The sequence below is a fragment of the Lepidochelys olivacea genome, assembly GCF_965140295.1.
Source record: "Lepidochelys olivacea isolate rLepOli2 genome assembly, chromosome: 10".
Lineage (NCBI taxonomy): Eukaryota > Metazoa > Chordata > Testudines > Cheloniidae > Lepidochelys > Lepidochelys olivacea.
Window position 1 is genome coordinate 72,246,077 of NC_140420.1, and position 22,895 is coordinate 72,268,971.

A 22,895-nucleotide genomic window follows, 5' to 3' on the forward strand; every position below is an offset into this window, starting at 1 on the left:
GAGCGGAGAGATGTTGAAGGAGAAGGAGATTCGTCCAGATGGTCGAGTCCGTCTCTGGGCTGAGAAGTGGGTTAACAGCAGACGTTAGAGCATGCATGAAAATGCATTTAATAATAAAAAGAAGAGGAAAGCAGCCAAAAGCAAACTAAAAAGAAAGCAAAATAAATGTCTGCAGAGCAGCTGGTTTCAGAAAAGGCATGGGCAGCAAAGAATTCAGCATGTTTCCATTTTTATTTTAAAAGGTGCAAGTTTAATTCCATGCATAACTTTGGGGTCAAGGCTTCTCTTATTTTCACTGGCAGCTTTTTGTAGCAGTGCTCAACAGGATAATATATTTGAACAATTATGTTTCCAAATACAGTAAAATTCACCTAACGCATCCCAGAATAAATAGCACCTACTGAACTTATTGGGATAATTGCCAGGGAATCCATTTTAATGTCTCAAAATACTTGTAAAGTGGCACACCGGCTGCTATTATAGCCATACAGTGTTGCTGAACTGTTGGCTTTATTTATTTATTTATTTAGTGTTGTTGCCACCATTGCCACTCTTAAAAGATCCAGTTAATTTTATGCTTGTGAAAGGCGCTAAACACCCTAGTTTATCTTTCAAACAAATATAGCATTCACAGCAGCAGCCTTCCTTCTCCTGTTCTTTTCGAAGTGCATACCTCATCTTCTACAGGAACTACTTATAGGGAGGATGAACCTCTATGACCTATTCAGTCCAACTTCAATGAGTCTGCCAACTAGGGAGCCAAATTATTTCGTGATGTGGACCCCTGTAACAGGACTGAAGCTAGCAAAAACTCATAAGTATAATTCTGTCAAATACTTAAATGTTTTGCTTTTTTCTTATTTTAATGCAGTTTGTGAAATGACAATGTTTCTCTCCTGGTCTGTTTTTTTTCCTAGGAACCAGGGCCAATGACTCCCGGCATATTTCAGTACTCTCGTAAATCTCCACAGAGGAGGAGCATTCTACTGCACTTGCTTTTTAAATTAATGTATTTTAAGAGAAGTGTCTTAATAGCAGGAGACCATCTAATCTTTGGCTAAAGAGAGTAGTTTTCTTGAAATAGAGGCATTATGTCCTATCAGGTATAATAGCTCTTATGGAAAAGAACTATGGAATTTAATAGGGATAAAACAATATCAATTTAGTAGGACTCTATAAAGTTACGCTTAATGAACCTGTAGGATGAGTATGATTCTCTATTAAATCCTGCAAGTTTCTAGCCATACTACAGAATTCTACAGCACAGATATGATTCCCTATTAAGTACTGTAGAGTGACTATTATTTTCTATTAAACACTAAAGGGATTTTCCATATGTGAAAATAGAGGCAAAAAGGAGAAAGAGGGAAGACTGATACTCAACTTGAAACGTGCATAGTTTTACAGATTTATGGAGAGGAATTGCTTTCCAGTGCAATTTAGAGTCATGCAAAAGTAGCCTTTTCTTTAAAGAGCAACCAAGCAGACATAAGATAGCACATCAATTTGGAATACTGCAGTTAGCTGCAAGAAGTTACTAAAGAAAATAGGGAGGTAACATAGTTAGCTACCTACAGGAACAACTGGTGGGGGGAAAAATTGACCTGTCTTTTAAAAACCTTTCTTCAAAATCATTGTAATTCTTTTGAGTCTTCATGCCTTTTCCACACAAAACAATAAAAGCTTTAATGCTTTATTTTCTTAAGCATACTAGCAATGCCTACAACAAAATTCTGCCTTTCTGAGCAATGCCACAATAACAAATCAGCGCATATATCCTAGAACTTGTGAGCAATCCTTTGTCACACATAAACTTGCATGCCTGCATGCACAATAGAGGAAACAAATGCTAAGGAACCAAATTTCAGTTTTAAAGAAACAACTGAGAAGAAAACACAAATGTGTTTTTGACCATTTATAAAGAGTCTCTTGTATATTTTTGGTTCTGTACCTTAAGACAAAATGGAAATTCAGAATGCACAGGATTACCCAGACAAAACAAGCAACATGATGAAAAATCTCCCGCAGTGTTTTCTCTGTCACTGGACAATATGCCCACGCATGGGAAGGACTGGTCAAGGTCATGTGACACACTCAAGAACCAATGGTACTGCTTAATGCAAAACACTCAGAGATGCATTTCCCAGTGGAAGGCATTTAGCTGGGACATTTGCAGACAAAATTAAGTTTTTGTTTTATTCACATATCCTCTTAAACTTGCTGATGGACAAACAAATCGCTCATGTTCCCTGCATCTTGGCTCTGAAAACCACGATGGTGAATAATTATTTTTTCTCCTTTTTGGGTTACTATCTTGTCAGACTATTCTCGAAGAGCAAAGATGAGCCGCAATATTTTAAGTGTAGAGAGAACAGGCTCCCCAGGCATGGTTTAGTTCCTGCTTCAGTTTAGTTATTTTTATTTTTAGAAGTTCCTGACTTTGTAACAATTCTCCTCACTGGAAATGTGTTATTCAAAATTGGGAGCAGCCTTCAGCATATTCCAGCCAACAGCTCTTGTGAACTCTCTGATTATATAAAATGCTGCAGCATTAGCATTTGTGAATGCTAAGTGCACATCAGCCAACTCCTTCAGGATAGTGTGGATGCGGCAGGAACAACAGATCTGGAGGGATGAGGGGAAGTGCAACTCTACAACCAGCTCCCAAACCAACACATGACAAAGCACATGCAGAGACCAAAATCAGGCCAAAATCCCCCAAACATTTACCCATTTGGGTTTTATTTTTAAAGCTTTTGTGCAAAACAAGCTGTTTTCTTCCCATCCAGGCACCTTGTAGTGTTTGGGATACACTTTATTTTATATCATCTAGTATAACACAAGAACTAGGGGTCACCAAATGACATCAATAGGCAGCATGTTTAAAACAAACAAAAGGAAGTATTTCTTCAGACAATGCACAGTCAACCTGTGAAACTCCTTGCCAGAGGATGTTGTGAAGGCCAAGACTATAACAGGGTTCAAAAAAGAACTAGATACATTCATGGAGGTTAGGTCCATCAATGGCTATTAGCCAGGATGCATAGGGATGGTGTCCCTAGCCTCTGTTTGCCAGAAGCTGGGAATGGGCGACAGGGGATTGATCACTCGATGAACACCTGTTCTGTTCATTCCCTCTGGGGAACCTGGCATTGGTCACTGATGGAAGACAGGATACTGGGCTAGATGGACCTTTGGTCTCACCCAGTATGGCTGTTCTTGGGTTCTTATAAAATTATTCAAGTGGACAGAATAATCACGGACAATTAAACTTGTTTTAGATTTTATTTACTTTATTTACTTCTATGAAATCACTGAGATTTATTCTTGTATAACTAAGTATGCAGTAATGAACGGATTGATGTTCAGTTTTGGAAATCCAATAGATGTTATGTATTATACCGTGAGATCCTCCAACAAAAGACACAAAAGCACTTCACCAACACTAAGACTCAATGCACCCTTGGGCTGGTAAGAATCATCATCCTGCCTCTTTTAAAGATGACCTTGCTAAAGACTGATCCGGGTGGCGCTTGTTCTACAAGGAGGCTACATCCCTTTGGTATTTGCCATGATGATGATGATGATGAAATGGAGACACTGAAAAGTGAAGTGTTTTGCCCAAGTTTCCACATTCATAAGTGGCAGAGCTACGAACAGACCTTATGACAAAAATTTTCAAAATGACTAATGAGTTTGGATGCCTTACTTTTTAGCTGTCTAACTTCAAGCATCTTAAAGGGACCTGATTTTCAGAAAGTGCTGAGTGTAAATCAGGCTTCTCTAAGGTATCTCAAATTAGCCACTCAGAAAGTTAGACAGTCTTGAAAATTTAGGCCCATAATTTGGCCCACCAGACTGACCCTACTATTCTACCCTAAACTGGTTTGATTAACAATATTCAATTTCCATAGCCTCCTGTTTGAGTTACCACTTTCATTCCCTGCATATATAGCGTGCTCTGGTTGGGCCGACATTAATTAGACAAAAACAAAGGGAGGGATTTGTGACCAAGTTTATCTGCTCCCAGTTCAGGTCTTGCTGGTACCCGTAATGTGCATTATGAGGGAAACCTCTTTATGAAATGGGTCGGAGTTTACTTGAAAGTGAGGTGGCGTAAGTCTTCTCCTGATGCAATCTCCTCAGTGAGCCCTACAGAAAGTTTCCAAGTAATGGGGAGAAAAGCATTAGGTTGCCAAGCTTTCTGGTCCTCTAAAAAAGTCTGTTTTTTTGGGACTGTGCTATTTAGTGTTTAGTTAGCAACTGGAAATGATGCCAACAAACTGTTTACTTAAAAGAAAAAATGAAGGGCTTGAGCAAAAAGAGGAAAGAGGGTATGACATAATATAGAGTAAGATGTAGTTTTTTTTATTGGATGGATTTCATGGTGTTTTGGTTACTGTTGCTATGGGACACATCCTTTAAGCCACATGCTTATTAATCATGGAAGAATGAGGGCACTGAACTTAAAAATGTCACAAGGCACCCTCTCTGTATGGTTCTCCCTGTAAGCTTCCAAACGAAATAAAACTCTCTACTTTAAAGCGTGTCTTTTTGCTAGGAACATGCCCTTTTGGGTGTGATGATCCCACTGAATGGCTGTTTTGTCACTGAGTTCTGGGGAGGAGCCCCATGATGAATCTAGGTGAGACAGAATTGGTTTTTATAAATGTAAGGCCAAACAAATCTCTGGTGTAACTGTTAACTTTGTTTGGATGATTTTGACAAATGGGCCAAAAACAGACAGGTTATTTTTAGTAAAATGTAATCCACAATATGTAAAGACTGAAGAATCAACCATAGATCATATGCATTTCAGTAATGAGAAAAAGCTCAGAGCTGGTCTCATAAAGCCAATGAGGAATTGTATAAAAGCAGACCAAACATACTGCCTGGCCAACACTTAGTGAGGAGAAGTGTGTGATCTTCTCAAGTACATCTGGAATAAAGAAGACTTTGCAAACTACTTATTCTTTTCACTGAAATTAACTTAAGAAAAGCACCCCAGACTTTTGACATTTCACTTCTGCATCTGTTGCTTCTCCTCAAAGCATGCAACTTGAAGTTATGCCCTTCAACGCACAGAAAGGTTGATTTGGGTAACAGGAATATTAATGAATAAACTCCTTTAGAGAACAAATATCATGAAGACATTCCCTCTCCGGCCTTAAGAGTAGTCTTATGGCATTTCTCCTGAAGGATACAGATGATTCAAATTCTATATCTCTACATCTCTCAACTCTCCAAGATACGGAAAAGAAATACTTCAAATGAGGAAGCATTATAGTAACAGCAGAGGAAGAAATTCAAAAAGGATATAGGATTTATCATGAACATAATCAGTTTTTTATAATATACTCAAGAAACATCAGTTCTGATACCAATAATTTATGTTAACAGAGTAAAATAATTCTATGTATGCAAGGTGGTAAATTTGGGTCTAAATGAGAGATGCCCCTTTTTTGTAATTAAATGCAGTGGAGAAGCGTACCTCTACTTCAAGTAATAAGACAGAAAGAAAGACAGAAAAAGTTGGGGGGGATTCTATCTTGGGGAGTTAGCAAGGGATACATGAATACTGCATATGGAAAGTCATGTTTACTCACTGTCTAGTCCTGGTTGAGTGATTGTCATTAGCGAAATAGATTTGGTCAGCGGAGAAGTGGCAGAAGTACAGAAACTAAATCCATGTGGCTGTGATCTTTGGCGTGTCTATGGGATAGAAAAAAAACCTCTATTAAGCAGATATGCCAAGCAATGCCCTCACCCCAACTGCAGACTACAGTCTAGTGTTTAAATGTATTAGTTGCCTATCCCTTTAACACTGGAACATTAAAACATTCAAGAATATCTTCCCCAAAGGGATGGGCCCAACTAGTGTGGTAGGGCACCAAAATGGTGAATTGCAGCATGACAAAAACACACATGAATTGTAAAAGTGAAGTGCAACGTCTTTAAAAATGGGAAACAAATGTAAGTATCAGAGTAACAGCCGTGTTAGTCTGTATTTGCAAAAAGAAAAGGAGTACTTGTGGCACCTCAGAGAATAAATTGGTTAGTCTCTAACCACAAGTACTCCTTTTCTTTTTGCAAATGTAAGTATGTAACAAAAATAGAGGCAAGCACAGGGTGCTTCCCTCTCTGGCAAGCCAATAAAATGTATGTTTGTTGTCTGATGACCAATGAAAATACCGCTGTGATTTCAACCCCTCCAGCTGTAGATGATATTTGCTTATGTTAAATAGAAATGTGCTGAAATATAAGTAGAAAATATGCTTTTGGGCCTTAAATTTTGGCTTGATAATAATAAGGCCTAGTAAAATGTGAGTAAAGTGAGATAATTTAGAGGCAAGTTAGAGATAAATTTGGACACAATCCTAGGCCGCGTTGTAAACAGATTTTGGTTTTAACTAGTTTTAACAAGTGTTGTAGACAAAATGTGAATGTTTTGGAAGAATGCTATCTGTACTGATAGTTATTGGAATGATATTTACATAGATATTAAGAAAGATTATGTGTAATGTTAAACAACCAATGAGAAAGCAGAAAATATTAATTATGGTAAATACAGTAAAAGGTAGACCTAATGCTAATTAATTAAGGGGTGTTATAATTGATTATATAAAGAGTAGTATGCTAATTTGGGGTACCAGAGAGAGAAATGATGATATACTCAATCTTCTCATCTCGGGACTGATCACCCTGGATGTACCATTTTATCCTGGAATGTGGGTATAAATGCACTGTATGGTTACCCTGTAATGCCTGTCTGCTTTAACTAATTATTTTATTTTAAGTAAAGTCTTTAATTCCGTCCCTCATTGTGTCATTCACAGTCCTCCATTACATGAAATAATCTGTTACTGCCCCAGAAGCTTGAACCTTAAAGAGTTCAGTTTGGTTCTATTTCTTATCCTTAGCCTATTAATTGGGAACACACAAATCAAGGTTACACACCAGCTGTCAGTACAAAATGGCAAGAGTCTGACACGGAGGGTATGTAGCGGTAACGATGGACTTTCAATGAATACCATTCATCAAAACAATGGCTAAGAGATACAATCCCACATCGTAATGCCAGCTCTCACAGATCAGTTCTCACGAGCCCTGGTTACTCCATTCACCTTGGGAAGTAAGGATTTACTTAGGCTGTGCCTCAAATGCCACTTTCAACAACACTTTGATGCTCAACTGACAGATGCACCAAGCAACACCAATTTCCTCTGTGTGAGACTCATGAAGATGTCACAGAAAATCAATGTGCCAGGATCAGTCAACAAAGACCTTCTCTGGCAGTTAAACAGGAGCAGCTGAATAACCCCCAGTTCTTTTGTGTCTGCCCAGAGAAGTATTAGGGAGGAAGTGTGGCTTTCAGATATTCAATGCATTTAATATATTTGCCTTTTTAATAAAACAGATTGAAGATACATGTCCACAAAACACAGGCCCATCTCTCCAGATTAAATCATCCCCATCTACCTCCTCTCCAAGAAGGTGAACCTAAATTTGCATAATTCTCCATCTGTGATATTGCATTTAGTTGCTGCTTGTAACAGTAGGGTGAGACCATTAAAAAAATCAGAATACGGGTTATTATGAAAGAGAAAGGTCCTCATTTTCTTCTACATTATAGGTATAAACCTAAAAAACTTAACAGATAAAATAATATGTAGTACTTATATATGCTTCACATCTTCAAAGTGCCACACAAACATTCATTTTTTTAAACCTCATAACACCGCTATGGGAGAAGTGTTATTAACTCCATTTTACAGAAGCAAAGTGACTTTTCCAAGACCATCCAGTCAGTAGCAGAGAACTCAGGAGTTGCTTGTTCCCTGTCCTAGGGTCTAACCATGCTGCTTCTATAGCTGAGTAACAAGTCTGCTTTGATCAAGTGGGAGTGATGCATCTTTTAGCCTTTGCCAGGCATATCTCTACATTAAAGATGAAAATATCTCTGTATTATGCATGCAAAGGAGACCCTCACTTGGGCAAAGTTTGGGAGACTTTGATTTAGAGTTTTATGAAAACCCAACAATAAGAAAAGTACAGCTTTACCTGATGGTCAAACCCTCTGATTTCCCCCTGCTCAGATTCTACTTCCTCTTCAGTGAGTGAGACCAAGGAGCCACGTTCATCATTAGCAAGTGGACTTCGCCTGAGGTCTTTGGAACTCAAAGAGGAAGTCTCTAAATTTGAGGAGGGCTTCTTGTTATCATCAGAGTCTCCTGCAAGGCCTTCTAGGCTGTAACTGAAGAAAAATCAGAGAGGTTAGACCCTGAAAATTTTTAATGCTTTAATATACAATGTGTGCATGAGCCACGTTCTAATTCAAAGAGGATGCAACCTCGACATTCTCCGTGGAGTGAAAAACATATTATTCCCTCAGTTTGTGTTACTTCCTTGAGTAATATACGTGACCTAGTGCAGGTAGCTGCTTGTGGTGTGATTTAATAATTATATCCCTTTCACTGCAGACAGCAGTATCTTGGTACACTCAGGCAAATGGTTGCGTGAGAATAATGGACCAATACATTTCCGTGTTATTGGACTCCTTCTCCCTCTCTTGAACAGTGCAAAAGAAATACTGGGAGCTTTTTTAGGTGTGCTTATTTCCACTCATTCATTTTCTCAGCTTTAAAAGATATACTGGATGTGGTTCAATTTAAGCTAGACATAGCTGGTATACCCTGATGCTATTTGCCCTGAACAGATGTTCTATGCTGAAATATTCTCTATCCTATTACACCTACGAAGCTATTGGTTTATAGACAGCAATATATTGAATGTGTACAACTCTTCTTCGCAGAGATGTTCCTTGATGCTGCTTAGCATTTGCCACTGTACAAGGCTTTGGCAGAAAGCAGGGCATCAGTACCAAAATCTAAGTATTAAATAAGTACAGTCTCCATCGGCCAATGAATCACATTTCAGCTTTTGCCTCTGCAGCTAGGTTATCCAACTGAGTCAGACAAGATCACTTAAAACAAAACAAAAAGCATTTGTCTGCAACCTTGGTGCTTATGAAAGAGTTGGCCAGACTCAGCCACAGTGACGGCTGCTGATATGCAAGTTTTCCCTACGAAGAGCCATGCTAGCGAAGCTCAATTCTCGCCTGCAACGCCAACCTCCATTCCCTGCCACCACACATTACATTATCTTCCCAGCCTCACTGTTCTATCAAAAGCACTGTATCCAGCACCTCAATCCTGACCTGCAGCATCCCTTGCAATTCCAGGCCTGGGTCAGCCTACAGATCTATAGAGTCACCTCATTCCTGACCTGCAGTGCCCCCAATAGGGTGACAAGATGTCTGGATTTTATAGGGACAGTCCCGATATTTGGGGCTTTTTCTTATATAGGCTCCTATTACCCCACCACCCCCGTCCCAATTTTTCACACTTGCTATATGGGTCACCCTACCCCAACTATGCCAGTCTTAGATCCCCAACAGAGCTCTATCCCTGAAACTCAATTCTCATGTGCAGCAAACTCTGCTATTCTGATCCAGGGCCTTCCCTGAGAAAGGTGGCTTTTGTTATGGTCCAATATACAGTAGGAACTAAAGATGACACCAATACACACATTTTCATTTTTGACATGAATGAGGATTTCAACCCGTTTCTAAAGGTGAAAGATGAACAAATTAGTTCCAGGGCATCTCCTGACATCTTTCGGATAGGATCCTGCTATATAACCTTAGCATTTCAAAACACGTCTTTTTTCAAACTTTGGAGTTAGATCAATTGCTATTTAATGACCCATGAGTGCCTGAAGACAAGATGTCAATTACCGTGACACTTTTATGTTTTTGATTGTCCTCTATATGCATCATATATTATATGACAATTTGCTGTGGTTGGATGAGGAGCACGTGTTTTACAGAAAACACTTAATATGTACAACACACTTGGACTCAAGGTTAATCATTAAATCCAACTCACTACTGAGTTAACATTCAAAACGTGTTAAAAGGAAAGAAAAATACTTTGTAATGTACAGATTATTTACACATCCAGTGGAGCTTTAAATCCATGTAGACACCAAATGGATACTAGTATTCTACATATCCCTGGAGGAGCTGGTGGTTGACAAACATGTATCATCTTGAAAGCAAAAGCTGAAGTAAATCTTAAATCAGAAGACTCAGACATCTGGCTTCCAAAGATTTTTTTCAGGTTAGTAAATGAGAGGGGAGACAAATCATGAAATCTGCAATTTTATCAATTCACAAAAGCCTTTAATTGCATTGTGTTTAGCTATAGCATGCATTGTAAAGTTTACTCCCAAACATCTGCAAGGGGAAATCTGTCCCACTCCTATTATCTAGGGAGGACTGGCTTTTATTCTTCCAGCCCAAAATCATGGTGGTAGTTTGCTGTGATCTTGACATCTATCTTCTAATAACAGGGCTAAGAACAGCAACTCACTTCAGACATGCCATCAAATAGTCATCTGCTGATAATGATCTGTGGTTTTTACCTACTGTATTTGGATCACATTCAAATCAGTGTTCTAAAGTAAATGATCTGTATTTCAAACTTCAGAGGTATCTAGCTTCCAGAAAATACACTTAGAATTCTAACCTTTAATTGTTGGAGGCAAAAATAAATCTGGGTCCAGAGCTGAAGCTCTGCCAATGTACCTCTGTTGAGGATCTGACCTGTGATAATTAATTCTGACTCTGGACTTTCTACAGGACACACAAGTTTTAAGTGCCTGGGAAAACCAAATCTGTGGTTAACAGATTTTGTTCTAGAGAGGTTTAAATGATTAGCTTCTCTGCTCAAGAGATAGCAAAAAGAACTCTAATTGTACTAGAAGCAGTCTGTATGAATTTAAATGCCTATAAAATATCAGTCAGTCTGGAGGAGAACATAACTGTATCTTATTAACTCTGGCTTAGATTCTTTTGCTGTCACTTTCATTGCTCTGATTGTATGGAAAGATGCGCCTAAAAATCATCACAGAAAAAAAGCAGCTCCAGGTGAATAATGCAGCTTCTCTCACACTCAAGACTAGCAGAGAGTACTTCACTCTCTAGAGGACCCAACACCAAACATGACTCGGGGGGAACAGCAAAGCAAATGGACACAAGCGCATTCCAGCCAGAGCAGCAGAGAAACAGACTACCACACAAAGAGCTGACAACACTGTATTTGCAATGCCCCTTTGCTGTTGCACATTTATTTATACCATACCTTCTACAATTAAAGTCAGCACCCATGGTAATGTACTGTACTCCAGAGGGACACCAGCTCAAACTGGGGATATCAAAGGCAGACAAAGGAAAAGGACTGCAGTTACTGGATTGTCACAGAAAGGGAATGCTTCAGGACTCGGTTAAACTTATTTAATTTTAGAAAGATTTTTACATTGTATGTTAATTAATGGTGGGTGAAAGGTACCAGATTGGCAGCCCCACAATACAGGGAGTGCATGGAGGCATAAAGCCATCTTTCTCTTGTCCCTCCTCCGTTCCAGCACTCCAAGCAAAACTGGAAGTACTCAGAAACGGGGCCAAGGAACTTAAATGAATAAATAAGTAAGAACAGTTAACTGAAGAACCCATGGTATTTAGTCTGAGGGTATCCAGCAGCAGTTTGTCCAGGAATCCAAGTAGTTTCATATTGAGGTTGCCGATTGGGTCCTAATTAGAACCCTATCAAATTCACACTTCACGGACTGTGAAATCTGGTCTTTTGTGTACTTTTACCCTATACTATACAGATTTCACAGGGGGAGACCAGCGTTTCTCAAATTGGGGGTCCTGTCCCAAAAGACAGTTGCGGGGGTCGGTGGCTCACAAGGTTATTGTAGGGGTGGGTGGGGGGGTCGCAGTATTGCCACCCTTACTTCTGCACTGCCTTCAGAGCGGGGTGGCCGGAGAGTGTCGGCTGTTGGCCAGGAAGGAGCCCAGCTCTGAAGGCAGCAGCGCAGAAGGAAGGGCGGCGATATCACACCACGTCATCCGTACTTCTGCACGGCTGCTGGCGGCAGCTCTGCCTTCAGAGCGGGGCTCCCGGCGAGCAGCCGCCGTGCTCCAGCTGCCCAGCTCTGAAGGCAGCGCTGCCGCCGGCAGCAGCACAGAAGAAAAGGTAGCAGTACCGCAGCCCCCCCGCTACAATAATCTTGCAACCCACCCCCACAACTCCTTTTTGGCTTAGGAGCCCTACAATTACAACACAGTGAAATTTCACATTTAAGTATCTGAAATAATGAAATTTACAATTTTTTAAATTCCTATGACCGTGAAATTGACCAAAATGGACCGTAAATTTGTTAGGGCCCTAGCCATGACGCATCTGTTCGTGAAGCTCCTGTGCTCTGCAGGCTGTCAGATATAGAGAGAATATCTTTTCTGATGGCTTCCAAAATATTACCATAAAGATCCATTATGAACAATTACCTTGCTGTAACAAGCACAACCTTTAAAGAGCATTATAATCAGCAGCTAAGTAAACCACTGCAGGATAAGGAAGTATCTCCATTTTACAGATGGAGAATCTGAAACAAAGGGGATAAGACACTTGCTCAAGGTCACAAAGGGAGTCAGTGTATTGTATACTACGAGTGTACATACAGTGTATGTATACTACGATTACCTCACATCATTTACAGCTCCATGGCTGCTCTCACCTTCAGAGTCTGCTGACACCCATAGATGACCTGTGTGTCCCTTAAGACAAAGGTTCAACATACTCATGCAGCTGTGTGTGTATTGTGGGGGTGAGGTGGGGGAAGGAGAGTGTATCCAATTTCCTTCACAATGAAAACTGACCTACAGCAGACAGTTCTGAAGATCTGTGTGTATATATATATATAAAATCTCTCTACATACATATATTTCTTAACTATATTAATTTTATAGTGTGGCGACAAAACTGCAGGGCAGAAACTCTATAACTGAGAGATGAAGGAGTAGGAGGCTTGGAGAAAATGGCAGAAGGTCCCAGAGAGGAATAAAAATTCTTGGCAAAAGCTGTGGAAAACACAGACATATAGAATTATAATCCTGCTGGTGAGCCACCCACAATCAATTGGCAACACTACGCAAAAGTGAAGACAGTGGCTCGTCATACAATATATACAAACCCTTGGCAGAAGGTTGGGGGGGGGTTGTGGAGGGTAAAGAGGGAAGAGCCATTTGTGTGACCAGCTACAGATCGGAATTAGTTTGAGGCTGTGCCATTGTCTTCTCTCCAGCACTAGCTTGTAGGGTATCAACAGGGCTGGGGCAGTGGTAAAGAGATAGAATGAGAGTATATTGACTAAAGAATCTGACCTAAATTGCAAAGGTAAGTAGTGATAATAAGTGGTCAACTTGAAACGCATTCTCTTTATGATTTGCATAGGGACCCAAAGCTCCTCTGTAGAAGTCAGGTGGATATCACCGTGCAACTGGTTAAAAAGCAGTTAGCATGCATACGCTCACAAGGCAATCCTTGAATGCCACCTTACAAAGTACAGAGCAGAGTGGAGTCTGAGCAGTATGGAGTATACAGCGTTTCATTAAAGGTGGGTGTATCAATAACCTGAAGTCTAGTATATTAATGAAGATAATAAGGATATCAGTAGGCGTGAGCAAGCATGAAGAGATACTGGATTGAGAGCCTCAAGGGGAATCACAGAGGAAATCTCACCATTTCCCCCTTCACTTGCTCTTCTCAGAGGCTATGAAATCATAATTAGATATGCTAAATACTTCACTGAGGCCTGTGCAGTCTGTGTTGCACTGTAAAAGGAGGATACTGTAGAAGGCACATAGAGCACTAATTCCTTGAGGCCGTGCTTGAGAATTTAGGTTTCTGCATGTTACAGCAAGGCATGAGAGCGCGTGCTTCTGTGGAGCTAAGAGTCAAGGTCAAAGGCCACGTCAAAGGCTTGTCAAGGGCTAACGCTTCACTCTACACAGCTAGGAAGAGAACCAAAGATCTTGTAGAAAAAAAATGCTCACCGGTGCAACCGAACCAGTTATAGCACTAGTGGGAATATTTTGCTGAGCCCCTTTACTATAGACAAGGCCTTAGGAAACTACTGTACACAAGAGAGCCATGCTCTGTGGCAGTAGCAGATCGAGCGTCATGGCACATGAAGTGAACCAACACAGCAGGTACTTAGTCTCTCCAGTCAAAACAATGACACGATCATAAGTAAAATGTCAGAGAAGTGGGTACACCAAAGGAATTAACAGGCCTGGGGGGTGGCCAAAAACAACAAAACTCCCCATAAAACTGGGGCCATGGAGAGCAAAGGAAGGGTCCCCTAATGCACCTCCAAGAAATCTAACAGTAACAGCAACAATTTTTGTAGGGCCTACACAGGGCTTGTGTAGAACTAGCGCTCAGTTTTTTTAAAAAAGCTCTTTCCTGAGCTGTGAACATTGCTACCCACATAAACTAATCATGCTAACGCTTCGACAGTGAAACAGGGGTAAGTTTGCCTTGTCCTTATTTTATTTATACATATAAATAAATATGTATGGGGAGGATAAGAAATCATAAATGTTTGCCAGATAGAAAGGGACAAAAATGGGTTTGAAAGTCATGCTCATTTTCCAGCTTTTAAGAGGCAGAGTTAAAGAAAAAACCCCCAGAAAGTTAAAATTAACCAAATCAGCTGCTACAGGTGTAACAAGTGTATTATGTATCCTTTGTACTAGTTTCAAATATGTTCCTGTGTGCCTATCCTGGAGATCTAGGGATTTTGATATATTTTAAAGAATAATTAAAGTGAACAGACAAATAAACAATTACTTGCCCATTTAAATTCAACCTCCAGTCCTAAATATATTTTTATAATAATTTTTATAATAATATAATCTTTTATTATAATAATTTTTATAATAATATAATATTTTATTATTTTGTTGGATGCTTCCAATCCACAATGTCCAATATCCTTCAACCCACCCCCTCAACTAGAAGCCCTAGAAAGAATGACTTTGCAGCTTGCACGAAAGTTGTAAAAACGGGGCTGTGTCAGGCTAAGGGTGAGAGGGATGAAATTGGATGTGTGTCTCTATCAGACAAATGTTCCGAGAAGTACTGAATCTAAACTGGATCAACTAACATGAGAGTATGAAGTTAGTAGACATTCAAATGCAAAATGGTTAGTCAAGTTAGTTGGCTCTGTACCTTCTCCTATGAATGGGAGGCTTCCTTATACCATCCCCCAGAACTCGCATTGAACTGAAAATGAATCATGGAAAGTGGTCAGAGATGAGAAATGGAACAAAATGAACAAATGACAGCTGAAGGGAAAACACCCATTCTTCCCCCCCCGCCCTCCTCCCCCAAAAAACAAACAAACAGCAGAAGGAAGGAGTGAAAAGGGAAGTATAAAAACTATAGCACTTAAGGGAGCAATGTGTCTCCTGTGAAGTTATCTTTCTCCCTCTATTTCACAGTAAGGCCTTGTTACCAGACAAAGTATCACGGCCACTGACAATGGTTGCATATAAGCAGGTGCCAATCATGGGTCAGCTGCATGTGTAGACAAGGAGTAACTAGTCAGTGCTAGTTCAACAGCAGCCACTGTTAGCAACCCTCACCTCTATGTGGTAGTGTAGACAAAGTCTAAAGGACCATCAAATTAAAAATCTAATTTTTTTCTTTCCTTCAAAAGGGCATTAAAAACTCGGCAATTAGTGGCAATCTGAAGGCATGTCAATGCCAAAAACATGGTGTGTGACTGCAGCTCATGGAGACATCCTCGAGCCAGCTATAATCCAGCTAACTTGGGCACAGGTGCAGTGACGCACGGTAGCACGATTCCAGTGTGGGCTGGCCATCTGAGTAATTGCCCTGGGTTCCAAGTGGCCTTGTACATTCCACCATGAATCCTGTACTGCTCCAGTACCTGCACCTGAGCTAACTAACTAGGTAAGTTGGCTGGGTATGTCCATATGAGCTGCAATCCACCCCATGTGAGCTGTATAAAACTCAGTACGAACTCTAAGAATTACCAAGGATGAGCATGCTCCATTGGAGCCTTATAAGTATTCTTCAGGAGATTTATAAAGGAAAAAAAATGTTTTAAAAACCATATTTTAAAAGATATTTAAAATGCTCAACAGATTTGGTCTTTCTTCTTCTTTTAATAAAAAAGATTATGCTCCACTAATTTTTTACGATAGAAATATAGAGAATATCAAATCTGTTATTCCCTGCTTTTGCTAGAGGACCCGTGGAGGGAGGGTAGAGTCTCATATGGGCAGCTCTCTCAAGGCCTGATCCAGCTTTCATTATAGCCAATGGAAAGACTACCTTTGACTTGAATGGAATCGGATCAGGCCCTCAGCCCTTAACTGAAGGGATGGAGGAGTTAAATCCCAACAAAAGTATTCTAGTTAAATAGTTATTAGCAAAAACCAATCAACCAAATAGAGATTTAGGTTTGAATAAAACTTAATTTTCAGGCCTTTATGCATCATAAATAAGCAAAAAAGTGAAAAACCCCAACTGGTTTTCCCTTTGCAAGTCACCTTTCAGCCAGACATACATCTTGTCTATTGGTGGCTATGTACGTGAAAATATGAAAATAATTCCTCTGTTTCTTTACTTAAAAAGGAATATATCAATCATTTACAGTAGGTATATTTTCCCATGTCACAAACATATCCATCCAACCTCTGATTCAGAAGTTTTTAACTCCATCTGCTTAGCATTAGCTGTAATTGCCAACTATGCAGAGTTTACTACCCTCAGAAATCCTTACATAATAAGTTGAATACATAAAAATAAATCTTTCTAAATATATAAAGTCTGCTGCAGTTTCCACGGCATACATCTGATGAAGTGAGCTGTAGCTCACGAAAGCTCATGCTCAAATAAATTGGTTAGTCTCTAAGGTGCCACAAGTACTCCTTTTCTTTTTATAAACTCAGTCTGTCATAAACCGGCTTTGATCTCTGAAGTTGCCTCTCTCACTGTTTTAAAATATTGGTGTGATTTTATTTGTGTGTGTGTCATCCTGGGACCTGGAAAGAAGTCCAGGAAGGGGTGACAAAGTCATATAACAAAACAAACAATGCATATAACTTTCCGAGTACTGAATGGTTTCTCAAGTTTAGCTTTAGAGGAGGTAAAACTTATAATTTAAGGATCTATTATTTCTCTTCAGTGCGTGCAAATAACATTTAGAAATGTCAAGGGGATTTATGCACATGCATTAAAGGGTGACTAATATCTCTAAATCAGGGGTCACCGAACTCTGCCCTCTGGTAATTTACCAGGAACCAAAGGACACCTATTGGTTTTAATATAATGCAGACAACTCTGGCCATGTTACTTGTTAATACGGAGCTGTGACCCATGAAAACAACAACTCCCAGCAGCCAACTGGATGGGTTCCAATTTGACTCCTGATGGACTTGCAGTCTCCAACAAGCCACACATCCATACTGCAGATGAGGGTGGTATCCAACATATGTGACTTAGGGAACAAACTTTGACTACCCTGGCTCTAAAGGGATGTTGGTCCTATTAAATCAACGGTCAAACTCACTTGGTTTCAACAGAACCAGGATCTTAAATGACTATGTAAAACTAGAGTAACTTTTGTGAGGTGTAAATGAAGAAAGGCTGATGCGCGTAAGAACATGCTGGGTACAAAGGGAGTCAGAGAACTTGATAGTTACTCAGAATGTAGAGGGCTTACTCCTAATCAATTACTTTATGGGTGGAATTTTGCTGCAACTGGAGATCAAGGGAAGAATGGTCCTGGAAAACAACATTATTACTTTTCACAGTAGTTGATGTAAAGAGGTACATGGCAAGCCTTGCCTTTGTGGCATTCCCTAGTCTTTTCTGAAAGGAGAGAGAGCAGAGGGGGAAACTGGAAGACCACCCTAGGCACAATGTATAGGTCTGTCCACTTCATTCTATATGCAATTCTATCAGGAGTCAAAAATAGGCCACCCCAGTCCCAAGACTGAAGGTCTATCTTTTTCCATTACAGACTTACACCCTATACAATACCTTAATGTAAGAACCCTACTGATTAATAGTGGCTATGTTTATTCTGTGGTCACCTAGATTTAACATTCAGATAACCTTTCCTTTAGCAAAACCCTCTGCATAGGAACAGGTGATGATAATTCACATTAAGGACTGGTCAAGGTGTTTCCATTCACTTCAATGGGCTTTAGATATGGACCTAAGTCCTCTGAAAAGCTAAAATATATTGTAGACATAAAGTACTTTTAATTCAACATGTAATTAAAATCAGGAAGATTAGTTTGTTTGAGGGGTATTTTTTTTTTTTTGGTAGTAGGTGGTTCTCTCTCTCTTTCCTCAGAGTTCATAGAATGACCTCACTTTTCTGTGTTTTTGCACATCCTTCAAATGCCAACCACAAAGCCCACATGCATGTGCTTGTGTATGTATAAACAGCTTTAAACAACCCTTCACTCACCTCCTGTGATTGATTTCTGCCTCATTGGCAGCATTCTTCCCTGGCCCCCAGCTGTGCCGTCGGAATGGTGACAGTGGTCGCATGGAATTTCTTAAGACAGAGGAGTGGGTAGGCACTTCTGTAATACTGTCCATCTCTTCTTCCATCTCGCCTGAGCCACCAAGTTCACTCTCCCGTCCCCCTGCGGCTCCCATGTTAATGCAGCTGCCATCCACAGTGTGCCTCTCCTTAGGCCTGTTGAGGTTTAGAGCATGTGGAAGGGATATGTCACTCCCAAGGGAGGAATTCCTCTCCAAAGACACTGTGTCATCTGCTGATGAGCTGTAACTGGTGACATCACAAGCACACGGTTCCTCTTCAGGCTGCTACAGCAAAAATAAAAACATGAACCTTAGCTAAGAGAGGTCTCAACTGATAGCCCTGGCCAGAGCCAGTCATCACAAAAGCTAGGCCTGTTTCTTCTTTTTTGCGTAAGTCACCCTCTACAACTTTGCTCTCTTGTCTTATCCTACCCAATAACTCATCCTGCTACTGTAAAGTTGGGCTCCCTACTCAGTTCTGCCAACGCAATCCAGTCCTGACACTACAGCACTTCCTGCTATTCTACTAATGTCACTCTCACAGTTCTGTCAATGCATTGTAACCCTACACTGTAGCTTCTCCTGCATTTCCAATCCTAAAGCATTTTACCAGGCAAAGATTTGTAAGCCTGCCAAATACTTATGTAGTTTAAATGATGGGCACAGATGATTGCTAGGTCATATGACTTCAGTCAGCAAACTCAGTCGTCTTTGTATGAGCTGAACCAGATTTGTAGCTTTTAGTCATTACAGCAGAAAGGCTAATGTACTGTTCCACTGCACCATACAGCACAAACTGAACATTAGTCAGTAGCATAAACAAACACACACATACACTCACACACACAAAAGGATTAGTCCCCTCCCCCAACCACCTTCCATTTATCAAAAAGTTAATGTCAGGATTTTCAGCATTTGTCAAATCCAACTATAATTGAAAAATACTGTTCCACAGGATTGGCCGTCTTGTGGGACGGGTCTTTATTCATACTGTAATCTTGGGTTTAGTTTGCTCCAAAAGCAGTAAGTGGAACCCAAGCTAGCTCTATTTGGCTATTGGCCACATTCTGACAATACATCCTAAAGCAAGTCTGTGATTATCCTGTGTTCCCAGTGGCTAGTATAAAAAACACAAGCATGTTGATGATATCACTTTCAGACAAAAGGCCAAAGTGGAAGTTTCAATGTATACTCCTGCAGAGCCCAGCACTGTATCATTTAAAAAAATAATATTCAGAATGATCCATCCAGTCGTATATAATGGACTATTCACCAAAGCCACAGTGGCTAACTGCTTTCAACTAGCAGGCTCACTGATACTCACCAGGAACTGAGCATTCGAGGAGCTGCAGTCTGTCAAATCTCATTTGCAAAAAGATAACAGAATACCAAATTCAATTGTCAGATGAGAGATGTGCCTTTACAAATGCAACAGACAACAGGGATGAACATGAACACAAACGCCATTACCACATTCCCACTATGGGGCATCTCAAAGTCCAGCATTGTGGGCTCTTTAAAAATCAGGCAATTAGACCACTCCAGAGCCTGCATGTTTCTGTTCTGCATTTGTACCAGAACAAAAATATCAGCTAAAAGCTGCTATGGCAATTAAAAAGGGAGTATGAGGTATTTGAAAACAGTCATCGGTAAAATACTTCAAAATTTACTGACAAGTTTGGTGGGCGTTAGCCCTGCTTCTTGCATCAGTTTAATGAGCACAAGATACATTTTTTAAGACATGTATTAAAGAAATGCTTCCACATTCTTACCCCCAAACACATCCATCAAAAGCCAATATCCACAGAGGAGACTGCATGAGTAATACTTTCCCCCCCACACACTGTAAGTATATATTTTTGGTTGAAATAATTCAGTGATCTGTGTGTCAAGATAAGGAATATCAGCCATTAAAGATAATTTTTGTGTAAATATATTCCAGTGACAAAATTATGATGTAGTGTTAGAAAAAGTATATTACAGTATATTATTAAAATGCGGTTTGGGGTGAAACAAAACAAACAGAAAAAAACTGGAAAAGCAGCCTGATAAAGTCACTGATTTTTTTTTTGTTTGTTTTTTACATCATGGATGGTAGCTAGCATTTGCATGTCATGATGGGAGTTTATTGAACTGCCTAAATCCAGACAAATTACTTAGTAGTTATGATGAGAACAATACTTTATTAGAGAAGGAAATAGTTGGTTTCTTTTCCGGGTCACAGGAAGCTGTTGTCATAATTAGGGTGGTGTCCCTGAAGGGAAGGAAGATTGCATCCTGGCTGACCACCAGAAGGGTGCAGTTAGTTAAAAGACATTAATCCTGGACGCAAAAGGAATGCATATAGTGCGCAACTGCTAAATTACTATGTTTTGCTGTCTAACTCCAAAACAGGCAAAGGGATTTTTATTTTCCAAATGAAAATAATTTACTAAAACAAAAAATCCCTATTTTAAAAAAATCAGAATTACTTTCCTTCATATATGCACTTGCTTGTTTCTTAAATTACAGCTGGACAGAATCAAAATATAATTTAAAAATGTGAGATACATTTGGTTCATTTATGGTTTTGCCTTCATCTCTTAGACTGGTTTAGTAAAAAAAAACAAGGTACAAGTTGCTTGAGCCTGCAGCGTACAGTCATGGCTCTAATATCCCTCCTGTTCTTCAGGAAAAGTTCTCCTAAATAACACTGATTTCCTATTTTAAAAAAGACACTCCCTTCTTGTAAGACAAAGAATTTTAAAGAGCCAAAACTAACAGGGACCAAATGTGGCCTAGTGGATATAGCACCAGAGTGGGACACAGGAAACTTGGATTCCATTCCCAGGGCTGCCAATGGGTGATCTTGAACAAGACACTTCATCTCCCTGAGTCTCAGCTTCTCAATCTGTAAAATGGTGATAATGATACTGACCCCTCCTCTGTAAAATGGTTTGAGATTTACAAATGAGAAGTGCTGTTTAGGAATTATCATTATTGTTTAAATGTGAAATAAAAGTTAAGCTGTCCAAGCGATCTGTCGGTCAGATGTGAATCCAATTCCTTTCTAGATGAGTTCAGTGCAAATAATATTATTATACATACATCCCAAGGTGCTTTACAAATTATATACATGCAGTATCACTGAAATGCAGCCTCTTCTGTGGTGGTCAAGGGCATTCAGTGCATCACACAACAGTTTGGGGAAGGAACGTTTTGGCTAAGGGTGCTGTGAAAAAACCCTATGCTGATAAAAAGTACTCTTTTTAATATCCATACATAGCAGACAAGAGTTAGCTTTTAAGGAAAAGCATAAAACAACTTTTCAGCTCCAATGAAGATTAACAGAGGAACTAAACAACTGTAGGAGGCTCACCTTTTATTCAGTGATTTTGTTTTACCTAAAAATTAACCTCATTGTTGCTGTTACTGAGTTAAATACCTTTAAAATATCTGTTGGAGTGGGCTGTTGTTTCAGTAATGGAAGAAACAATCTGTCAGCCAAAAAGGTTTCCTGCTCAAATTTATTCTTCAAGTTTTGAGGGTTACAGTTACAATTAGAGACACAAAACATGGTTTTACGTAAACTAAAAAAAACACACTCAGAGCAGAGTCTGGGTGACAGCCCATTCCCAAGACAATGGAGTGTTGGTTCCTGGCTTCTCAAGCACCTTCCTTTCCTTAACAAGCTGTTCTTAGCGTGTGGAAGCCTGATTGGGCCTTCCTTCCTAAACCCAGACTGTAATCCGCACGGTCTAAGGAAGTTAACTTCTTGTTTGCCGAAAAGCAAGTAGGGCAGGGATCGGGCAACCTTTGGCATGTAGGCCGTCATTGGCCTGGAGCAGCGAAACGTGGCCAGTGGGATCTGCGATCGGCCGAACCTGCGGACGCTGCAGGTAAGCAAACCGGCCCGGCCCGCAAGCGGATTTCCCTGACAGGCCGTGTACCAAAGGTTGTCGATCTCTGGACTAGACCCATCATGTCTACTCTCCCTAATTTGAATAGCTAATTAGAAAGCCATAAGAGCTGCACTAGGAATAACAATGATAACTGAGTGCTTAAAAACGAGAATGGTACAGCACAGGGGATTGTACATGTGGATGGGAATCATCATGTTGGAAAAACCTGTACAAAATTCAAAACTTGGAATGCAGAAAATGTCCCTCCACTCCATTAACAAAACATCCTCTTTTAGCCTCACTTATCGGTTGCATGTAAATTCCCTAGATAATGATGCAAACGCAGAAAGCAACACACACAACACAACACTGGAACCTCTCAATATCACAAGCCCTTATAGTCATAAGCTATTCATCACCACCACTACACAGAGGGTTGTTTTTTTTAAATTTAGCCATCACAGTAGATAAAAAAAAAAAATCTATGTTAACAGAACTTGTAAACTGTGCTATG

General features: G+C 39.9%; 1 protein-coding gene across 4 annotated transcripts in view; it reads right to left on the reverse strand.

Moving 5' to 3' along the window:
• AKAP13 (A-kinase anchoring protein 13) overlaps positions 1-22,895 on the reverse strand; it is a 325,968-nt gene that overhangs the window by 58,121 nt on the left and 244,952 nt on the right. For 2 of the 4 annotated variants that reach the window (XM_084642496.1, XM_084642497.1), the window contains exons 13-17: positions 18,421-18,785; positions 15,141-15,194; positions 11,205-11,267; positions 8,062-8,254; positions 5,607-5,712 (exon numbers count right to left, since the gene is read on the reverse strand). In XM_084642496.1, coding sequence (XP_084498622.1) covers positions 5,607-5,712; positions 8,062-8,254; positions 11,205-11,267; positions 15,141-15,194; positions 18,421-18,785 — 781 coding nt within the window. The remainder of the gene's footprint in view (positions 1-5,606; positions 5,713-8,061; positions 8,255-11,204; positions 11,268-15,140; positions 15,195-18,420; positions 18,786-22,895) is intronic. The other 2 variants (XM_084642498.1, XM_084642499.1) reach the window with 2 other exon arrangements.